The 19903-nt window shown below is 35.9% G+C and overlaps 1 protein-coding gene across 9 annotated transcripts in view; it reads right to left on the minus strand.

The window, feature by feature from the left end:
- PTPRM (protein tyrosine phosphatase receptor type M) overlaps positions 1-19903 on the minus strand; it is an 825699-nt gene that overhangs the window by 498740 nt on the left and 307056 nt on the right. For all 9 annotated transcript variants that reach the window (XM_081262895.1, XM_081262888.1, XM_081262887.1 and 6 more), the window contains exon 4: positions 19107-19185. In XM_081262895.1, the coding sequence (XP_081119021.1) occupies positions 19107-19185 (79 nt within the window). The remainder of the gene's footprint in view (positions 1-19106; positions 19186-19903) is intronic.

Consider the following 19903-nt stretch of genomic DNA (forward strand, 5'->3'; position numbering starts at 1 on the left):
ACTTTAGAAATTCAGAACTTTGGTGCTTAGACAAGATAACTAAAACCTTCCAAGCTGGATCCCCTAGGCTTCTCTCTCCTCTTCCAGCCCTTCAACACTCTACTGGTCATCACAGTCTCCCTTGTTCCACTTCAGGGGTTCTTAAGGAACTCAGGAACCCAAACAGCAACCAACTGAAGCTGGAAAAAACTCTAATGGAAAATAAAATGTAGTCTACAGCCTCGATGAAATTACATGTCAGGATAAGAGAAAATCACAAAAGTATCCTCCACAAAAATTGGTAAAAGCTTTGGCCCTCATATTGAGCAAGTAACAATTTATTTCATCTGCCAGAAGCACAATTTAGATAAAAATATAAGTGAGGCAAGATAAGAAGCAACTGTGTTAATGCCCGACTTATGGCTAAAATTTTAGAATAAAAGCTGCAGAACTCTATTTGCATCCGTGTGCATGTAAGGCACATAAATATCAATGAATATTATGTGTATGTAATATTTTCCTACTTCTGGGTATTGTGACTATTTTTTTTAAAAAGCATTATCAAATAAGAAAAGTTTAATCTCCTACCCTGGGTTATATTTTCATGGGTTAATGTCATTAATGTAAATATTTCAGGAGTTATGTAAATGCCTAGAAATCACCCAATATTCTTGCTATACGTATGTTCTCATTCTGCCCTGGCTGATAGCAGACAACAATGGTATAAAGTTATTATTCATACTTCTAGTTATTATATAAAAGGTTTTAAGTCAACAAAACTTGTTTATAATACTATTATTTTAAAAATACTACTAATAATGCACTATTTGTATAATACTGTCATTAGATTTTCAACCATGTCCCTTTAAGTCTTTTATCATTCATAGATATTAATTGTCTTACAGTGATGTGATCCTGTTTTAGCAAATACGTGCAAGATACCAAGACAGAGAACTTCATCTTAAAATTAAAAAAAAAAAATTGCAGTTTTTCTGAGATCCATGAAGAGGACTCTGCCAGGTGCTCTGGAGTACCAGCTTTGTTGGCACTGATGATTTCATGATAGTCACTGAACTGAATAAGGATTTCCAGAACTCTAGTTAAGAAGCTGGTGTGTTCATGAAACTGTTTACCCAAAATCAAACAGAACCAGAATTAACTGAATGGGACTGAATAAACTAATGGATGATGATGACAGTTTTTATGCTCTTTTTGTTTTAAACATTGCTATTTTAATGTTCTATTTCTGGAAGTCAAGGAACACTTTTCTCTTTTTATCTTAAAAATTAATAGTTATAAATTACTCCTAGTTGATACGATTATTAATTTGTAAGCAGAAATGAAATATCTTTTCTTCCCTGCCTAAAACCTTCAAAATTTCAGAAACTAATATTGAATATTCTTAGATTTTGGGTCCATATAATTATTTACCTAGGTTCAATGAGAATCAGTCCTCTTTATAGTAAGACACATTGAAAACATTGCTTACATAATCAGTACTTTGGAATGTCTTATCTGAAAATAGTGTGCATAGAATCAGATGTGATGAGTTTTAGGAAACAAAGGTTGATTTTATTTGACCAATGTTAACAAAGCCCTCTTGGGAAAATGAACCTCATCCTAGATGAGTAAGGAAGGCCACGTCCTGGCAAGTCCAGGAAACAGGATACAGGCATTTCAAGAGAAGTTTGGTGCTAAGTCTTTCACATGGCTTCCTAGATTAGGCAAGCTTTTAAACATCCAGTCTGATCCAAACAACTTAAGTCAGCATATTATAGTGATACATGCTTACCCATGTTTATAGCAGCAAAATTCCCAATAGCCAAGTTGTACAAAGGGCCTAGGTGTCAGTCAACATATGAATGGATAAAGAAATGTGATACACATACACGATGAAGTTTTATCTAGCCATAAAAAATGAAATTATGTCATTTGCAGGAAAATGGATGGAACTCAAATACATTATGTTAAATGAAATAAACCAGGCTCAGAAGATAAGGGTTGTATGTTTTATCTGATATTTGTACTTCCTAAAATCAAATATGAAATAAAATATTGAGTTGGGAAGGGGAATCTTATGAAAATTAGAACAGAGATGAGTAGAATAGAGGAAAGGGACCAGAGGGAGGGAGGAATGAAGGGAAGGGAAAGGTATTGGGGAATAAAATTGGCCAAATTATGTGTGTGTACAAATATGTCATAATGAATACCACTATTACATGTAATTATAATGAACCAATTCAAAAAAACTAAAACGCATACCATCTGAGATTTCTTGTAAAAAGTCCCAACGAAGCAAATTTTAGAAGGTCCATGTGGAGAATTATCTTGCTGCATTTATATGTTTTATTCAGTCAAATTTAATTGGACTTGACTTATTTTGTATGATCAGAAATGAAGTGACTGTGGTGAGAAATTTCAATGGAAAACAACTCACCACTGTGGGTTCTCAGATTCCAGTACTATTCATTGTCTTTGAGATATTTCTCACCTATTTCTAGACTGTTTCTTGCTATCTTGGGCATTTTGTCAGTAACATTTCCAATTTTCCTCACACCTTACTGATTTGGGATCACTGACAATTAAAACTTTCATTTTTTCCAAAACCCTGTGAGCAGAAGCTGGACAACTCAACAGAACTTGAAAGGGTCCATCATTAGAACAGGATGTACAACTAGAAAGTCCACTGGAACACCTGTCTCCTCCACGCTGTGCTCCAGGAGAGAATCATGACTAGGACACTGCACTTGCCACCATCACCAAAGATCCTTCAGACCAGCAACTGGCAGTTTTCCCAACTAGCTGCCCTCTGCACTCAGGAACTGCCCAGTCTACTCCAACCATTAACCTTTACTTTTTGTTTCCTCCTTTTAGTATGAATTCTTCTCTCTTTTTTATAGATCTATTTCCTTGCTATTTTTAATTCTAATGGCTCTCCACAGCAATAACCCAGCTGCTGTTGCTACTTTTATTTGGTGAAACTTCCAGAAAAATTTCAGATAGAGAAAATGTAGGAACCCACTCAGACCCCCCAGAGTTGGTATAAAAGTTATTTTAAAGTTAAAACATTTGAGCTAAAGAAGATAAAGAAAGAAATCTTGTCTTGATGTCCCTTGTTTGACTAAAGCAAAGCTAGCCCAAAACTACAGTGGCCACTAAGCCCCTCATAAGGTATTTCCTGCTAATTAAGCTGCCATAGAGATAGACTGCCCATTCCCATTAATATCAAATAATCCAAAAGAGCCTTCTACCCTTTCCCAGTGTGTGGAAGATTCTGTTGGATTACTTGATTATAACTCTCTTTTTTGATAAATTTAGTATATAAATATTTACCTCTAGTTATTTAGCAAGTTTGTCATTATTAGGGGCTTCTTGCCCATGCATGGGGGAAGCAACTTTGCTTTTTCTTCCATTAATGAATCTCTTTGTTAGTTGGTTTGCAGGCCCCCAAGCACTGAACCTCATAGTTAGAAGAGGAAAAGTTTTCCTTGACACAGTATCTAAGTAGGTATGTTTATGCCTCATTCCATATGAGGATTATATGTGGAATCTTATCTCTCCTTTAGTATCCCTATGGATCATTAAAGGCTGAGCTAATCCTGCACATTCAGAATGGCACACTGCCTCACAAGGCTGCCCTCACCTATGTGTAAGACCCCTAGTTCTGTTCTCCTCTCACAGCAGGCCTCTATATCAAGTTGGGTCTCTAACACCAAGTGTTTCACTATGGACCCATCTTTCATGATAATCTATGGCTTGAACATATGTTAGGAGCTTGGTCTCTGGGGGGCAGTGTTGAGAGAGGGTATGGAATACTTAGAGGTGGGGCTTAAGGGTAGATCACTAGGGGAGCTACCCTCTGAAGTGATGAAGGTAGCTCTTGGGGGACCCCTGACTCTCAAAAAAGTGAGTTGACAAAAGAGCAAGCTTAATCCCTGAATTACTCTCTGGTTTCCCAATCTTCCATGTGCTCCCTGTATGATGCCATTAGGCCCTTGCCACAGGACAGAGTAATGAGGCCTCCTGATTTGGGGACCTTCATCTCTCAACAGTGAACTCAATAAAATTCTTTCTTTTATAAAATTGGCCTTCCTTGAGGGTTTCATTAGAACAACAATAAAAAGACTAAAACACTGGTCAACAGGGTGCTACACTTGGGGATGTTAGTCTGCAGTTGGTTAAGACCAGGGCAGTTCCAAGCCTGTGGTGAAGGATTATTTAACGATTTGAATATAATTTCTGTCATACCAAAGGGGTTTTAAAATTTATCAAGTCTCCCCTAAACATCCCCTGCAAAATCCTATGTGCTCTAGGCCTTGACTTCTTACCTTGAACCCACCTGTGTGTCCCTTCTACCTGTGCCCTAGCTTAACTGTGCTTCTCCCTCTCCCTTCCTGTTCCTCATCTTCCTCCTTTCCTTCTTCCTCTCCCTCTTCAAGTATTTCTCTTATTCCTGTTCCTTCTCTTCTTCCTCCTTGTAATTTTTTTTCACCATTATAACCAAAAACCTTACAAGAACAATTACAGGAGGAAGAGTTTATTTTGGGGCTCAAGGATTCAAAGGTCTCAGCCCATAAACAGTTAATTGCATTGTTTTGGGCCTGAGGTGAGGCAGAACATCATAGTGGAGGGGCATGGCAGAGAAAAGCAGCCCAGGACATGGTACCAGAAAGTAGAGAGAGACTAAGCTTGGGTCATCAGGGACAGAATATATGTATCCCAGAGGCACACCTCCAATGACCTTCCTCCTCCAGCCACACCCTACCTTCCAACAGCTACCACCCAGTTAATCCCTGTCACTGGATTAATGCACTGATTAGGTTAAAACTCTGAACTTTCTTGCCTTGTCTCACACATGAGCTTTTGTGGGTGAGTCACCTCACATCTAAACACTCCTTTTTCTTCTCTATCTCATCTCTCTAATCTCTTCCCCTTGCTAAGAATATCAAAATCCCTCTTGTTCATTATATGCAGGATAACTGAGTTCTTTTCACTTTTCTCAACCAGAAAAGTCCAGGATACAGGTAAAAAGGAAAGAGCTCTGCACGCCTGCCTCCTTCTCTACAATGCAGAAATGCAAAGGTTTTCCTGCTGTTAGGAACTTTTCCTTCCCTACTACAATCATCAGAATGAGATCTGCAGCCCTTCAAAGGTTTCCATGCTATCAGAGTGACACAAAAGGAAACCCAAAACTGATTTATTCTAGAGCATCATAAACAAGCTTACCATTGATTAAAATAAATTTCAAATGAATTTCAAATCTCAAAAACTTTAAGTTCATTCTGCATTAAGCATTTGAGGAGTTATTTTGAAAAATCAAGGGTGGGCTACCCATAATGTTTTCCTTTTGAAAATATTATGTTTCTAAACTGTCTGAAAAATCATTTATTTTCCCCCCAATATGAGATAGCCTCCTATACAATTCATGGACACTGACTTAGTGTTACATATTCCTCCTTCCCTTAAGATGAATATGTTTAAAAGGAGTTCAAAATATTTGAAATCATTTTTATTTTTTCCCTAAGAATTGTGATTTTTTTTTAAAAAAAGGGTTTTTACATTTAGTATTTTAGTAAGAAGACTTAAAATGGAGAAATAATTGTTAATCATATGTTCATTATTTCTAAGATGTAACTTCTGAAATGTGTATGCATTGCTGCACTCAATTTTGTTTTTTTCTTAAACGGAAAGCATTCTGCAAGCTGTGGAGGACACACATGGCATTGTGTCCTCAAGCTTGGCTGGGGAGTAAAATTTAGATTCATACAGGCTAAAGGTGAGGGAGGGGATTCACAGAGATTATCTATTTGCATTAGGTGAAGAGGCAGATGGGAAGCCAAATCTTGAGAACAGCAGAAAATGGGGAGGGAATGGTGGGTAGATGGTGTGGATAAAGGTCAAAGAAACCCCTACTGAGCCCAAACAGAAGGCCAGCAGCACCTGGTAGAAGCTGCCCTCTTACTGCCTTGGTATAGGTAGTTATGTTATCCATGGCTGCTCCGGGAGACCTGGAAACTGGAAGGATTTCTGGTATTACACAGCACTCCCAGAACAACTCTTTGCCATTGTAGAAACTCTATATCCTCTAACCCCTTAACTACCATTATCCTTCTGCCTTTTTCAGAAAAAAAAAAAAATGCACTTTTTTTAAAATTTCACAAAATACTGTCAGCATTTTTCCTTATCAAGTGTTCACTTAAAACTACTGGAAAATTTCCTGACCATGTATCATTGGTTCTGAACCAAGGGTAATATAGTTCCACGGGGGATTTTTTGTTTTGTTTTGTTTTCCTATTTTTTTTTTCCAGGGCTGGTGATCGAACTCAGGGCCTCATGAATGTTAAGCAAGTGCTCTAGTACTGAACCAACCCCCATCCCCACACTTGCCATAGGACATATGACAATGTCTGGAGACATTTCTGTCTTGTCACAGCTGCTATGGTGATGGTGCTTCTGGCATCTAATGGGTAAGGGCTAGGGATGCTAAATATCCTAAAATGTGTAAGATAGCACCTGTAAAAAAGAAGTACCCAGCCAAAAATGTCAACAGTAGTCACAGTTGAGAAACTCTGACATACATACATGGGAACACAGGTATGGACACAATCTGTTGCTCTGAACACATGGCTTTCTTTCATTATATCTAATGCCAAGGCAAAAGTGCTCATAATGAAATACTTATGTGCAGTTTTTATTTTTCATTCCATCAAATTTTTAGAAACTGAATTACTGAGACCAAAACCATTCACATTTTTAACAGACTTCTGACACAATTGTCAAACTGTTTTCCATAAAGCTTATCCCAATTTACATGTCCAAAACAAGGCATGAGAGTACTCTTTTTAGTACACTTTCAATGAACTAAAGAGAATCCATGAAGCTCATGAATCACTATACTACCAATACTGTCTCCAGAGGGTTGTCTCTTAGAACATACCTTAAATTTCGAATTTGGGGGCCAAAAGTAAGGTTTGTGATATTTGGTTCTTTTTTGTTACCCCCATACTTAATTAACACATGATGCATGGGATGAAAGCCATCACTTTCCCATTAGAATTATTGTAGCCTACTCAAAGACTTTTAGTGCACATACTTGCATGGGAATGTCAAGGATCTAAAACATTTTATGCCTCCACTCAAACTAACTGTATTGTGTGAGAGAACCTCCAGTGGCATCCACTGACTGGCTTTAGCCTGGGAAATACTGTTGTGGAGTTAAGAAGCAGATTGCCAGAAAAAACAATCATCTGGCTAAGATAATAAAGCCACGCCTTTAATGGAAACCAGATGAAGACATACAAACCTAGTAAGCATATCATCTTTATAAGCAAATTATCCATTTTAAATGAAAGACAATTGACAGAAATGGAAGACAGTGACTAACCCGCCAGGGTAAATAAGAAAAGACACTGTGGAATTCTATTCAATTGTAAAACATTAAGATCAAACTTTTTGCTAATGATATGTATAAGTTTCTTTCAGTAAACATCAGGTTTATATAATTTTCCAAAGTTTTAAGATGCATGAATTCTCCCTAATGCTATAAACCCTAGAACCATTTTCATTTGGCAAGCAGCTTAGGCAGTTCAATCACAGTATTTTATGATTTGGATTTCAGGACATTTGTGTTCAAACATCACAACTTCAGCCCTTTGCTAGATCTGAATACATGCAAAAGTTCCTAAATGTAAGTATTACTGAAATTTTTTAAATTTATAAAATAGGAAATTTTTTAAAAATTTAGTTGTAGATGAACACAATACCTTTATTTTATTTATTTATTTTATGTAATGCTGAGAATTGAACCCAGTGCCTTGCAGGTGCAAGGCAAGTGCTCCACCACTGAGCTACACCTCCAGCCCAAAATAGGGGATTTTTTTCAATACCTGTTTCATAGGGCTGGAATAAAGTTTAAATTGGAAAACGTGGGCAAGGCATCCTATTTGCCTCTTACTTAGCACTTGAAATTGTTCTTTACTGTTTTGTTTTCATACCTCTCACTGGAAACTGGAAAAAAGGCCAAGAAAAAGATTTCTACAGCCAGAAAAGTTTACAGTCTATGTTGTGCTATACACCCTAAACCATGCCAAACTAATTTAATTGTAACACCAGGTATTGCAAGCACCTTTAGAATGGGAAATTATCTATCTCAAATTCAAAATGAGACATTCTCTCTCCCTCTCTCCCCACCCCCTGCCCTCACTCTCTCCAAATTTATAGGCCCATTCATCTCCCTGGATACCCTTTCAAAATGCTATGCCAGCTTTCTTCTAAGATCTGAAGGAGTTCTACAGACTAAATATCTTCCATGAATAACAAACAGGTTTTGGTATAACTCCTCTCTCTTATCCCTGCCATATTCTGTTGCCTATCACAAAGAAAGGAAGTTTTCAGGTATTGATTGATCTCAAATCAGCCTCTGATCCCCAGGGCAAGGATTATCATTGACTAAGATGCAAATCTGCTTGTAAATGCTTCCTTATTATTGATTCTTCAAAGCCTGCATCAGAATACTAGCACCAAAATCAGAGAAGAATAATTTGCAGGATCAAAGTATAAACTGAAAGGGGAAAAAAGAGGAATATGTCTTAACTTCCCTTTATTTTAATTTACATTTTAATGTAATGGCATGGTTTGAAATGAACTGGAAGTACGCCCAACTGCCAGTTAGTGCGTCTCCTTATTTGTGTAGAGTGTGTGTGTGTGTGTGTGTGTGTGTGTGTATCATCAATCATCATCATCATTATCATCATTACAAGCAGGGAAGGCCTGGGTAATACAGCCAAGAAGAAGAGCAAGAGAGTACTCACTATGACACTGAGAAACAATATATTTTTCAGTTTTAAAATGAAACCAACTAAATTCCTCCACCTAAGAAATCAATCAATACAGCTCATTAGGTTTACTATTTACAACTAATTGATTCTAGTGTGTCTATCAACATATAGCATTTAATATAAAAACAATAAAGTTTGGGCAAAGTAATAGACAACATGTGTAAGAAAAGCATATAAAACACTATGGGTCAATCCGAAGCAGCAGCAGCAGCAGCATAATAGCATGAGCATCCCTTATCCAAAATGCATAAAAACAAAAGTATTTTAATTCAATTTTTTTCAGACTTTGGAATATTTGCAGATGCATAATGAGATATCCTAGGGACGGGACCCAAGTCTAAACATGAAATTCATGTTTCACATATACCTTATATACACAGCCTGAAGGTGATTTTATACAATATTTTGGTGAACTTGCCTTTTGTCACTTGATGTCAGGTATAGAATTTTCCATTTGTGGCATCAGGTTGACACTAAAAGATTTTTTCACTTTAGAGGATTTTATATTTTGGATATTCATATTGGGGATGGTCAATGTGTAATAATCATAGTAAATAATAGCTTATATCTATTAAGTTCTTAGAATGTGCTAAGCACCGTTCTAAATATTTAAATATCTCAACCAACTGAGTCCTTGATTGGTCTTAACATGCTTCAAACAACAATTTATTTTTTTCTTTAAAAGTTAAGAATAGGTCAACATTCTTATCTGAGAAAAATAAGACATGCACTAAATATAAATAACTTTTAGAAATCAACTGTATCTTGAAGAAGAATGATTTTCCTTTGGAAAAAATGTAAGGTAATTTCCCCCATCTTCAAAATGAAATGTCAAAAAGTGCAGTGGCACATGCCTATAATTCCAGCTACTTGGAAGACTGAGACGGATGATCAAAAGCTTGAGGCTAAATTGGGCAAGACCCTGTCTCAAAATTTAAAAATGTACTGTGGCATATTCATATATGCACCTAAGAGAGTTAGGTGCTTTTGTAATTTTATCAAAATGAATTCTAATGTTATATATAACTAAAATAATTCCTTAAAAAAATTTAATACAGGTGAAGGGATAAATTTTTTAAAAGTGATAAAGTATGCACCTGGCATGTATGAGACCTCGGTTCAATCTCCAGTACACACAACTCACAAAAATAAAAATGAAATGAAATGTCAATTTTGAGTCCTGTGCCCTTCTCAACTAAAGCAAAGGGATCTGTCTTTATTCAACAGAATATAATTTTGAAAACAATTCTAGTTTGTGCTTTGTCACTGTCATTCTTATTTTATTTCCCCTGCTTAACTAGCCTTCATTTAAAAAAAAAAAATCTCAATTTGGAAATAGGCAAGCAATGTATGGTTATGAAAATAAATTGGGGGAAAATTAATTTTTTAAAAATATATGAATAATTTTGAACCTAAAACACCATCTTCAGTCAATACCATATTGAATGGTTAAATGGATAGAATAAGCTAAAACTATTTCCTCTAAGATCAGGAATAAGACAATTATTCAATATATTGCTAGAAATTTTAGTCAGAGCAATTAGGCAAAATAAAGAAACAAAAGGCATACAAATAAGGAAAGGAGGAAGTCAAATTATTCCTGTTTTCAGAAAGACTCCACGAAAAGACTATTAGGACTGATAAATGAGTTCAGTAAAGTAGCAGGACACAAAATTGACATACAAAAATCAGTAGGTTTTCTCTACCCCAATAATAAACTTACTAAGAAAGAAATGAAATCAATCTTGCTCACAACAGCCATCAAAAATAAAACACGTACAAACAAGCTTACTAAGTGAAAGACCATTATAATGAAAATTGTAAAACACTGAAGTAAAATGAATTGAAAAAACACTAAAAGGTAGAAATACTTCCCATATTCATGAATTGAAAGAATTAATATTGTTAAAATGATTCTTCAGAAAACTAGACAAAACAGCCCCCAAAAATCACATGGAAGCACAAAAGGCCTCATATACACAAAACAATATTGAGAAGAGGAAAAAAAACCAAACCTAAAGGCAATATGATACCTATTTTTGAGAGCCACAGTTTAAAAAAGAAAAAAACAGCATGGTATCAGTATAAAAATAAACACAAAGACCAATGGAAAAGAATAAAAGATCCGCAAATAAATCTACATATCTAGGGACAAGTGAGTTTAGACAAAAATGCCAAAAGCAAACATTGGAGAAAAGACAGTTTTTTTAACATATGGTGCTGGAAAAACTGGATATCCACATGCAGAAAACTGAAACTTGATCCCTATCTTTCACCCTGTGTAACAATCAAAATGCATCAAAGACCTTAATATAAGATCTGAAATGCTAAAACTACTGGAGGAAAACATACAGGAAACACTTCAAGATAATGGAGCTGGCAATAATTTCTGGACAGGACTCCATAGTACAGAAAACAAAAGCAAAACCTGACAAATGGATTATATAAAATTAAAATACTTTGCACAACAAAGGAAATAGTCAGCAGAGTGAAGAAACAACCTACAAAATGGGAGAAATTATTTGCCAGTTATTCATCTGACAGAGGGTTAATATTCAGAACACATAAAGAACTACAAAAGTTTAAAAACAAAAAATTAATTTATTAATTAAGCAAATTATCTGAATACATACTTCTGAGAAGAAGAAATACAAATGGCCAATAAATATATGACAGAAATCTCAATATCATTAGCCATCAGAAAATGTAAATTAAAATTACAATGAGATACTATCTCACCCCAATAATGGCTATTATCAAAATTATAAAAAAATAACAAATATTGGTGAGGATATGTAGAAAATGGAACCCTTACATACAGATGGTAGGAATGTAAATTAGTACAGCCACTATGAAAAATGCGTGGCAGTCCCTTGAAAAACTAAACATAGAACTACCATATGGTCAAGCTGTTCCATTTCTGGGTATATATATATATATGAATGAAATGAAATCAGCATACAAAAGCAATACTTGCATGTCCATGTTTATTGAGGCACTGCTCAAAATCACTAAGATATGAAATCAGCTTAGGTGCCTGTCAACAAATAAATGTATAAAGAAAATATGGTATATAAATACGCAATGGAGTATTGTTCATCCATTAAAAAATGAAATCCTGTCATTTTCAGCAAAAATGGATAGAAATGGAGAATATCATGTTAAGGGAAATTATCTAGATACAAGAAAGAGAGGTATTGCAAGTACTCTCTCACAAATCTGAAAATTTGGGAACAATAACAACAACAAAATGACCTTAAAGTTGAAGTGATTACTAGACACTGGAAAGTGTGCACGGAGGATTGGTGAGTACAGATGATGGGTGGATGGACAGGGCCAATGTAAGCATGTATGGAAATAGCACAGAAAAGTCCAATAATTTGTGAAATTAACATATGTTAAAAATTAATAGAAAAAAGAAAATGCTGAAGAACCCACACAAAAATTTTAGAATAAGCAAGTTCAACAGATCTCAGGATATAAGATATAATATACCAAAAAATTACATTTCTATAAACTAGCAATGAACCATTGAAAATAAAATAATTTCATTTACAATAGCATCAGAATAAAATACCTAGAAATAAGTTTTATAGCAGAATTACAATAGTTGTACTACTCTGAAAACTACACAATTGTTAGAAATTATAAGATTTCAATAAAAGCTAAGTCATCCCATGTTCATGGATCATTAAAACCTAATACCATTAACATGAAGATATTTTCTCACCCAGAGCAATCTACACATTTAACACAATTCCTACTTGACAACACAACTGATTTGGGGAGGGCTAAATTGACAAGCTGATCCTCAAATTCATTCAAAAACATAAGTGACTCAGAAAAGCCAATACAATATTGGAGGAAAAAAGATGAAGAAAGTTAGAGGATTCACAGGTTCTAATTTCCAGATTGAAATCTTTCTATTTACAGTCAACTGATTTTCAACAAGGGTACCAAGGCAATTCAATAGAGAACAGAACAGAACAAAACAAAACAAACAATTCTCAAATAACTGGATATCCACAGACAAAAAGAACAAAGTTGCATACCTACCTTATACTCTACCCAAATTAACTTAAAATAGCTCCTAGACCTATATCTAAGAATGGACCCTATAAAACTCTTAGGAGAAAACACAGAATAAACCTTTGTGACCTTGGATTAGGGAAATTCTTCTTAGACACAACATCAAATGATCTAAGTAGCACACGTGACAAGAGAAGTAACAAAAAATTAGACTTCATCAACATTAAAAACTTGTGCTACAAATTTCTCCATCTAGAAAATGAAAAGACAATGTACAGATGGGGAGGAGACAGTTTTAAATCATGTATCTGATAAGAGATTTTCATCTAGACATATGAAATTATTATAACTAAATAATAAAAAATAAGTAATTTAATTACAAATGGGGAAAGGGCTGGGCATGCTAGCACATTCCTGTAATCCCAGCCACTTAGGAGGGTGAGGCAGGATGATGTCAAGTTCAAAGTCAGCCTCAGCAACTTAGCCAGGCCCTAAGCAACTCAGAAGACCCTGAGTTGCTTAGGGCCTGGCTAAAAAAATAAAGGGCTGGGGATGTTGCTCAGTGTTTAAGAGGCCCTAGGTTCAATCCCCAATACCAAAAAAATAAAAAATAAAAATAAACAAATAAAAATGTATATGTGTATTGTGTGTATGTGTGTGTATATACACATACACACACACACACACATATACACACACACACACACACACACACACACTTACACACATAAAATTTACCATTTCAATACTTTTAAGTAAAAAATTCAGTGGCACTAAGTAAAAAGAAAGAAAGAAAAAGACTGGGGAAAGGATCTGAATAAAAATTTCACCCTAAAAGAGATACAAATAGCCAATAACTGTATGGAAAAATGTTCAACATTATCATTAGCCATTATGTAATCCAAACCACAAACAGATACACCTTCAAATCCCTAATATGGCCATGATAAAAATAGACAAGTGTTGTTAAGAATATGCAGAAATTGGACCCTTTATACTCTGCTCTGTGGAATGGTCCAGCCAATTTGAAAAACAATTTCATCATTCTTTAAAATGCTAATCAGTGTTACCTTGTGACCCAGCAATTCCACTCCTAAGTATATACTTTGGAGAAATGAAGACAAATGTTCATGAATAAACTTGTGCACAAATGTTCATACCAGCATTTTTGACAATTACCAAAAGGTGGAAACAACATGAATACTCCTCAGCTTATGAATGATTCAATAAAATGTATTATAACCATACAATGAAATATTATTTGGCTTAAAAAGGGCATAAAATATTGATACATGCTGCAATGTAAATGATCCTTGAACTATTATGCCAAGAGAAAGAAGCAGGACACAAAGGAGCACATGTTATCTGATTTAATTTAAATGCAATGTAAATAGACAGGATGTAGATTAAGGGTTGCTAAGGGCTGGAGCAGGGGAATAAGGATTGACTAATTTAGGGAGAGGGATGAAAGTGTTTTAAAATTGATTAGGGAACTCTGAATATACAAACAACATTACTGAATTCAATAATTTAAATGCGTAAATTGGATGGTATACAAATTATGCCTCACTAAAACTGCTAAATTTCTCTCTATATATATGTGTATATATATACATATACATATGTGAGTGTGTATGTGTGTTTGTATATATATGTATATGTACTCGTATATGTACATGTATATAGTTATGGTTTAGATCTGGAGTTCCCCAAAAGCTTACACATGAGACAATGCAAGAAGGTTCAGAGAAGAAATGATTGGGTTGTGAGAGTCTTAACCAAATCAGTGAATTAATCCCCTGACAAAGACTAACAAGAGGTAACTGAAGTGATAGGGTGTGGCTAGAGAAGGTGGGAATTGGGAGCGTGACTCTGGGGTATATATTTGTATCTGGCAAATAGAGGTATCTCCCTCTCTCTCTCTCTCTCTCTCTCTCTCTCTCTCTCTCTCTCTCTCTCTCTCTCTCTCTCTCATAATAATGTGAGCTGCTTCCCTCTGCCAAATTCTCCCACCTTGATGTTCAGCCCTCATCTGAGCCAAGAGGACAGAGTCGACCTTCTATAGACTGAGACCTCTGAAACCAGGAGCCCCTAAATAAACTTTTCCTCCTCTACAGTTGTTCTGGTGAGATCTTTCAGCCACAGCAGTGACATAGCTGACTAAAATGTGTGTGTGTGTGTGTGTGTGTATGTGTGTGTGTGTGTGTGTATGAATCACAAGATAATAACAGAAATGCCAATAGATGAAGATCTCATAAATACCTTTAAAACAGAAGACAACATCATGAAACAGACAAAATGCTTTTTCAGTTTTTCCTACCAGTTTCACTGAACCAAACTCAAAATATATTTTTAGTGTTCATACCAAATGCAAGAATTATCTTTGTTTATTAGAAGTGGTTTTAAGCCAGAGAGCTGCTGATTCTGCACAGCCATCTCCACATTTCAAGCTGATCCTGCATCTTATTGTCACTACATTAAAATTGATTTTATGAGCAACTACATACTTGTATGAGAACATCTACTATTTAAAAAATGTTGTAATGCCTACTCATAAACCTATATGAGTTGAAACAGGAGGCTTTACAGTGAAATAAATAAGATTCAGCAATTCTGCATCCATTTGGAAAGCATAGTTTGGGACATGAAATACTTATGCTCCGCTGGTATATGAATATAATGAGCATCAAAATTTCAAAATAATTGATTATTTAGAAATCTTTATAGGAAATCTCATAAAATATCATGTGTAAAGCTTTCCATTTTAAGATCAAACTAATTCTTTAATCCTTAAATTCTTTTTTTTGCATGTCTTCCCCATAAACTTGGAGAGTCAAGAAAAAATAACTACAGAAGGGCTATCATCAAAACCATTTAAAGCTTACAGTTCAAAATGCTGTTATACTTCAGCACTGAGACTGTTTTGCAATTCTGTGCCTCCTAACAGCAGTCCACAAAGCCAATTAAGCATTAGCACAGGGATTCTCCAAAGGAATGAGGCATAAACACCTTTTCTATAGCCATGGGAGGCTGGTTTCTAAGGAATGTATAAAACAGCAACAGATAATGTTTCAAGAAAGTACTGATAGAAGGATAAGCAGTCTGTTTTTGCTAAACAGAATGAATGAAATCTAGTGGATGGAAGGAACTATACTTCTGAAGCTCGGACATTAGCCAGTAGCCAGAGGCCAGATGTATAAGATGGAATTCAGGTTACAAATTTGGGAAGTCCTAGGCAACCTTGGCCACACTCTGTGCACCTGCATCCAGTGCAGTAGCAGCAGCATCTATTTTGCTGACAGATTTACTCTTTAAGAAACAGGGTGACCACATATATCATCTGTGCAATTAGCACTTAGTAGGGGCACAGTAGTACTGGCTCTTATTTTTCTACCTCCTTGTAAGCAGTGAATCAGAGGCCATGAACATTTGTGTGTATCAGAAGATCCCGGGGCACTTTTCCAAGCTTGAGGGTATTACTCTGAGGATTTGGCTGAGTTCCAACTCAGGTAATTATATTCTGCTTCCTAAATTTCCCCTGCTGTTTCAATTAGGTGCAGCCTTGTTCGTTTTTCTGCCTTTTCAGGAAAAAAGGTGGGGGGGATTTTTCTCTAACTCCCAGTCTTGCTGACACAGATGAAAAGGTAAATGTGACACATTACAAAAGTAATAGCTGCCTTAGCAATAAATGGTGTGACTACTGTATGTTAACTTGCATGCTGTAGCAAGCTTCAGAGCACCAAATAAAGATTTCAAAGAGAGAGCAAACCCCTTTGGATGGAATCAGACAACTGCATCATGATACCCTCATTAGATAATAGCCACACAGACCTTGTCTATAACTACAACAAAGAGTGATATAATGACCTATTCAAGTCCATGAACTAAAAAAATAATAATATTTTTTAAAAGCTGAGACATTCTTATAAGCATCTATATTTTTAATTTTCTGGATATAACCATTCTCTGGTGATTTGGATAGGAGCCATCAGCAGAGATCCATAAAATGTATGAACTAGCCAGCTTCTCTTAATGCCAGGGATTCCAAAAATAAAGCAGGTGGCCATCACTCAGATGGCTAAAAATTTAAAGTCTGACAATATCAATTTTGGGCAAGGATATAGGGGAAATAAAACTTCCATGCACTGCTGGTGGGGATATAAACTGGTCCAGACACTTTTCATACCAATTTGGCAGCATCTAATAAAACTAAAATGTGTCTTTTCTATATCCCAGAAACTGGGCTTCTAAGAATATATCTACCACACGGAAGCTCTCCAAATTGCATCAGGACACCCAGCCACAGATGTTCCCTGCAATAATGTGTTTAAGCGAGAAAACCATGGTTAGAGGAGACACTAAATGTTCAAAAAAGAATAAAATGCAGTATATTCCTGTGACAGAGCACTGTGGATTGACCTAAAAAATGCAAATGCTAAGTAAAAGGGGAAAAAAATCAAAGAGTACAGTCATATCTCCAAGTTCTACATTTGTGGATTCAACCAAATGTGGGTAGAAAATATTTAAAAAAATAATTGTGTCTGTACCAAACACATACCAACATCTTATTTTGTAACCATCCCCTAAACAACTTATAAAAAACAACTTTGAACAACACCATCCCTTATACATCTATCTATAAAGCATTTATATTATGCTAGGAATTAAAAGTAACCTAAAGACGATTTAAAGTATATGGCAAGATGAATATAGATTATACTTAAACACTACACCATTTCTTTAGAGCATCAACAGATTTTGGTATCTGCAGGGGAAACTTAGAAACAATGGTCAGTGGATATAATTGCACAGAAAAATTTGTAAGGTTGGATATCATTCATTAGATGTACAGAAGACAAGGCTTACAAGTTTGCTGTGTATGAATACTTTGTGATTATGGGAAACACCACACACCATACACCACACCACACACACACACACACACACACACACACACACACACACACACACAGTGTTTGATTGCCCAGCAGGATATATTTTTTAGTAAAAGGCAAGGCCTACCTCTTATAAGAAAGTAGAAAACCCTGTTCCCCTTGATTGTGCTGTTTGCAAGAGGAAACAGGCATGTGATCTAGCATAATCAACCTGACAGTCACACTCTGGGCCTTACACTTAAGGCCAAGGATGCCAAGGTCCATAGCAATGGACGACTTTCGGCTACAGGAGACAAGGGTCACCTTCCATGTGTCAGGGAACAGGCATGGCAGCAGCTCCTTTGCCATGGTAGTGCTTGTGGTCTTCCTAAAGAGTCTCAAGTTTGAGGTCTACTCACTCTGTGAGCCAGTGATGCTACAGGGATTCCACTTGCCACCAAATTCCCATTTGAATAAAAGCTTTTTTTTTTTTGCTTAAAGCAAACAAGAAACTATATAGACAGAGAGGTGCAATGAGCAGTGAGCATCTCACCACCATGGTGGCCCTGGGGAAGTGGGAGAAATGAGGCTATCTGCACTGTTTTATATAAATAGTTCAGTTGTTCATATCAGGTTTTTAAAAAAATGTATATGTGTTTATCATCCATTATACTTTATTATTTTTCTTTTTCTTTCAAGGAACTAGGGATTGAACCCAGGAGCCCTCTACCACTGAGTTACATCAAATGCATTTTTCTCCCACCAGACAAGTGCTTGCTAAGTTGCTGAGGCTACCTCAAACTTGCGATCCTCCTATGTCAGACTCCTGACTTGCTGGGATTATAGGCATGCACCACTGTACTGGGCCTCACATATTATGCTTTTTAAAAGTACTAATTTGTAAAAGGTGAGAAACAAGCCACTTCTTGGGTCCCCAAGTGACTTAGGTAGGTTTCTTATATAGTGTGTTGGGTGCTATAATTTTTAAAATTATAGGACAAAACTAAGAAAAAAATGGCTGAAACATACTTAAGACTTAAATGTACCAATTCTTATCACTTAATCCTGTGCCAATATTGAAAGGGAAATCCAAGGATCATGGCAACAAATAAGCAGATCCTCTACCAGAATGTTCAAGTGTATGAAAGAATTCCTTTCTACTCCATATCTGATTTTCATTTTAAAAGATACTTAGATACTATAAGCCATGACATTTATTCATGAAATACATGCTTTTGGACTTCTGGGGTAGAAAATGAACCTGGAGACATGCCAATGAACTCTCTTGACAGTCATCTTCTACTTGGGTTTTAGTTCCTTCACTAAATCTAGAACACAAATATGCCCCTGTGATGTACCCCAAGATTTAATAGTAGAGGCAACTTACTACATGGATGTCCTAACACCTTCACTTCATCAATAGCAAGGTAGCCTTGATGTCCAGAGGTTATCACTTCAAAAATCACCTGTAAATTAAGAAAGATCTAAGTTATTCACTCATTTTGTCATAATTTTTACAAAATATCTTCTATATATAAGACACAGTTTAAGTCTTTCATTCATTTTCGTTGCCAGTAGATATAATAGAATGAGTACTTAACATCTTCTCAGTTGATGTTCCAGGTTCTAGACTACAAAGATAAATAAGACCTCAACCCCATTTTCAGGAAGGGTAAAGAGTAACATGTGGGGCAGCAAACACCTTGCAACAAAGACTTACCTGGCTTGGGGAAAGGGTTCCTTGATTAAGAAAGGGTTCCTTGATTAAGAAAAGAAATTTGGAAAAGAGAAACTTGGAGTCATTTTTAAGGGGCTGAACATACAGTGGGGAGCAAATCATCAAGTCCTTGAGAACTTAACTTCTAGAGAAGGCATATAGAAAGCAAATGATCAAATAAAAATAATACTGGCCAGGTACAGTCACACAAACAAATCCCAGCAACTTGGGAGGCAGAGGCAGGAAGATCAAGGCAGTTTGAGTCCAGCCTGGGCAATTTAACAAAACTCTGTCTCAAAAAAAAGAAAAATTATAAAAAGGCACTGTAAATGTAGCTAAGTTGTAAGATATCCCTCAATTTAATCCCTTATAGCAAAAAAATAAGTAAATATATACTACATTTTAGCTGGGTGTTGTGGAACATTTCTATAATCCCAGCAATGAGGGAGGCTGAAATAGGAGGATCA

Source organism: Spermophilus citellus (genome assembly GCF_964194105.1).
Source record: "Spermophilus citellus genome assembly, chromosome: 12".
Classification (NCBI taxonomy): domain Eukaryota; kingdom Metazoa; phylum Chordata; class Mammalia; order Rodentia; family Sciuridae; genus Spermophilus; species Spermophilus citellus.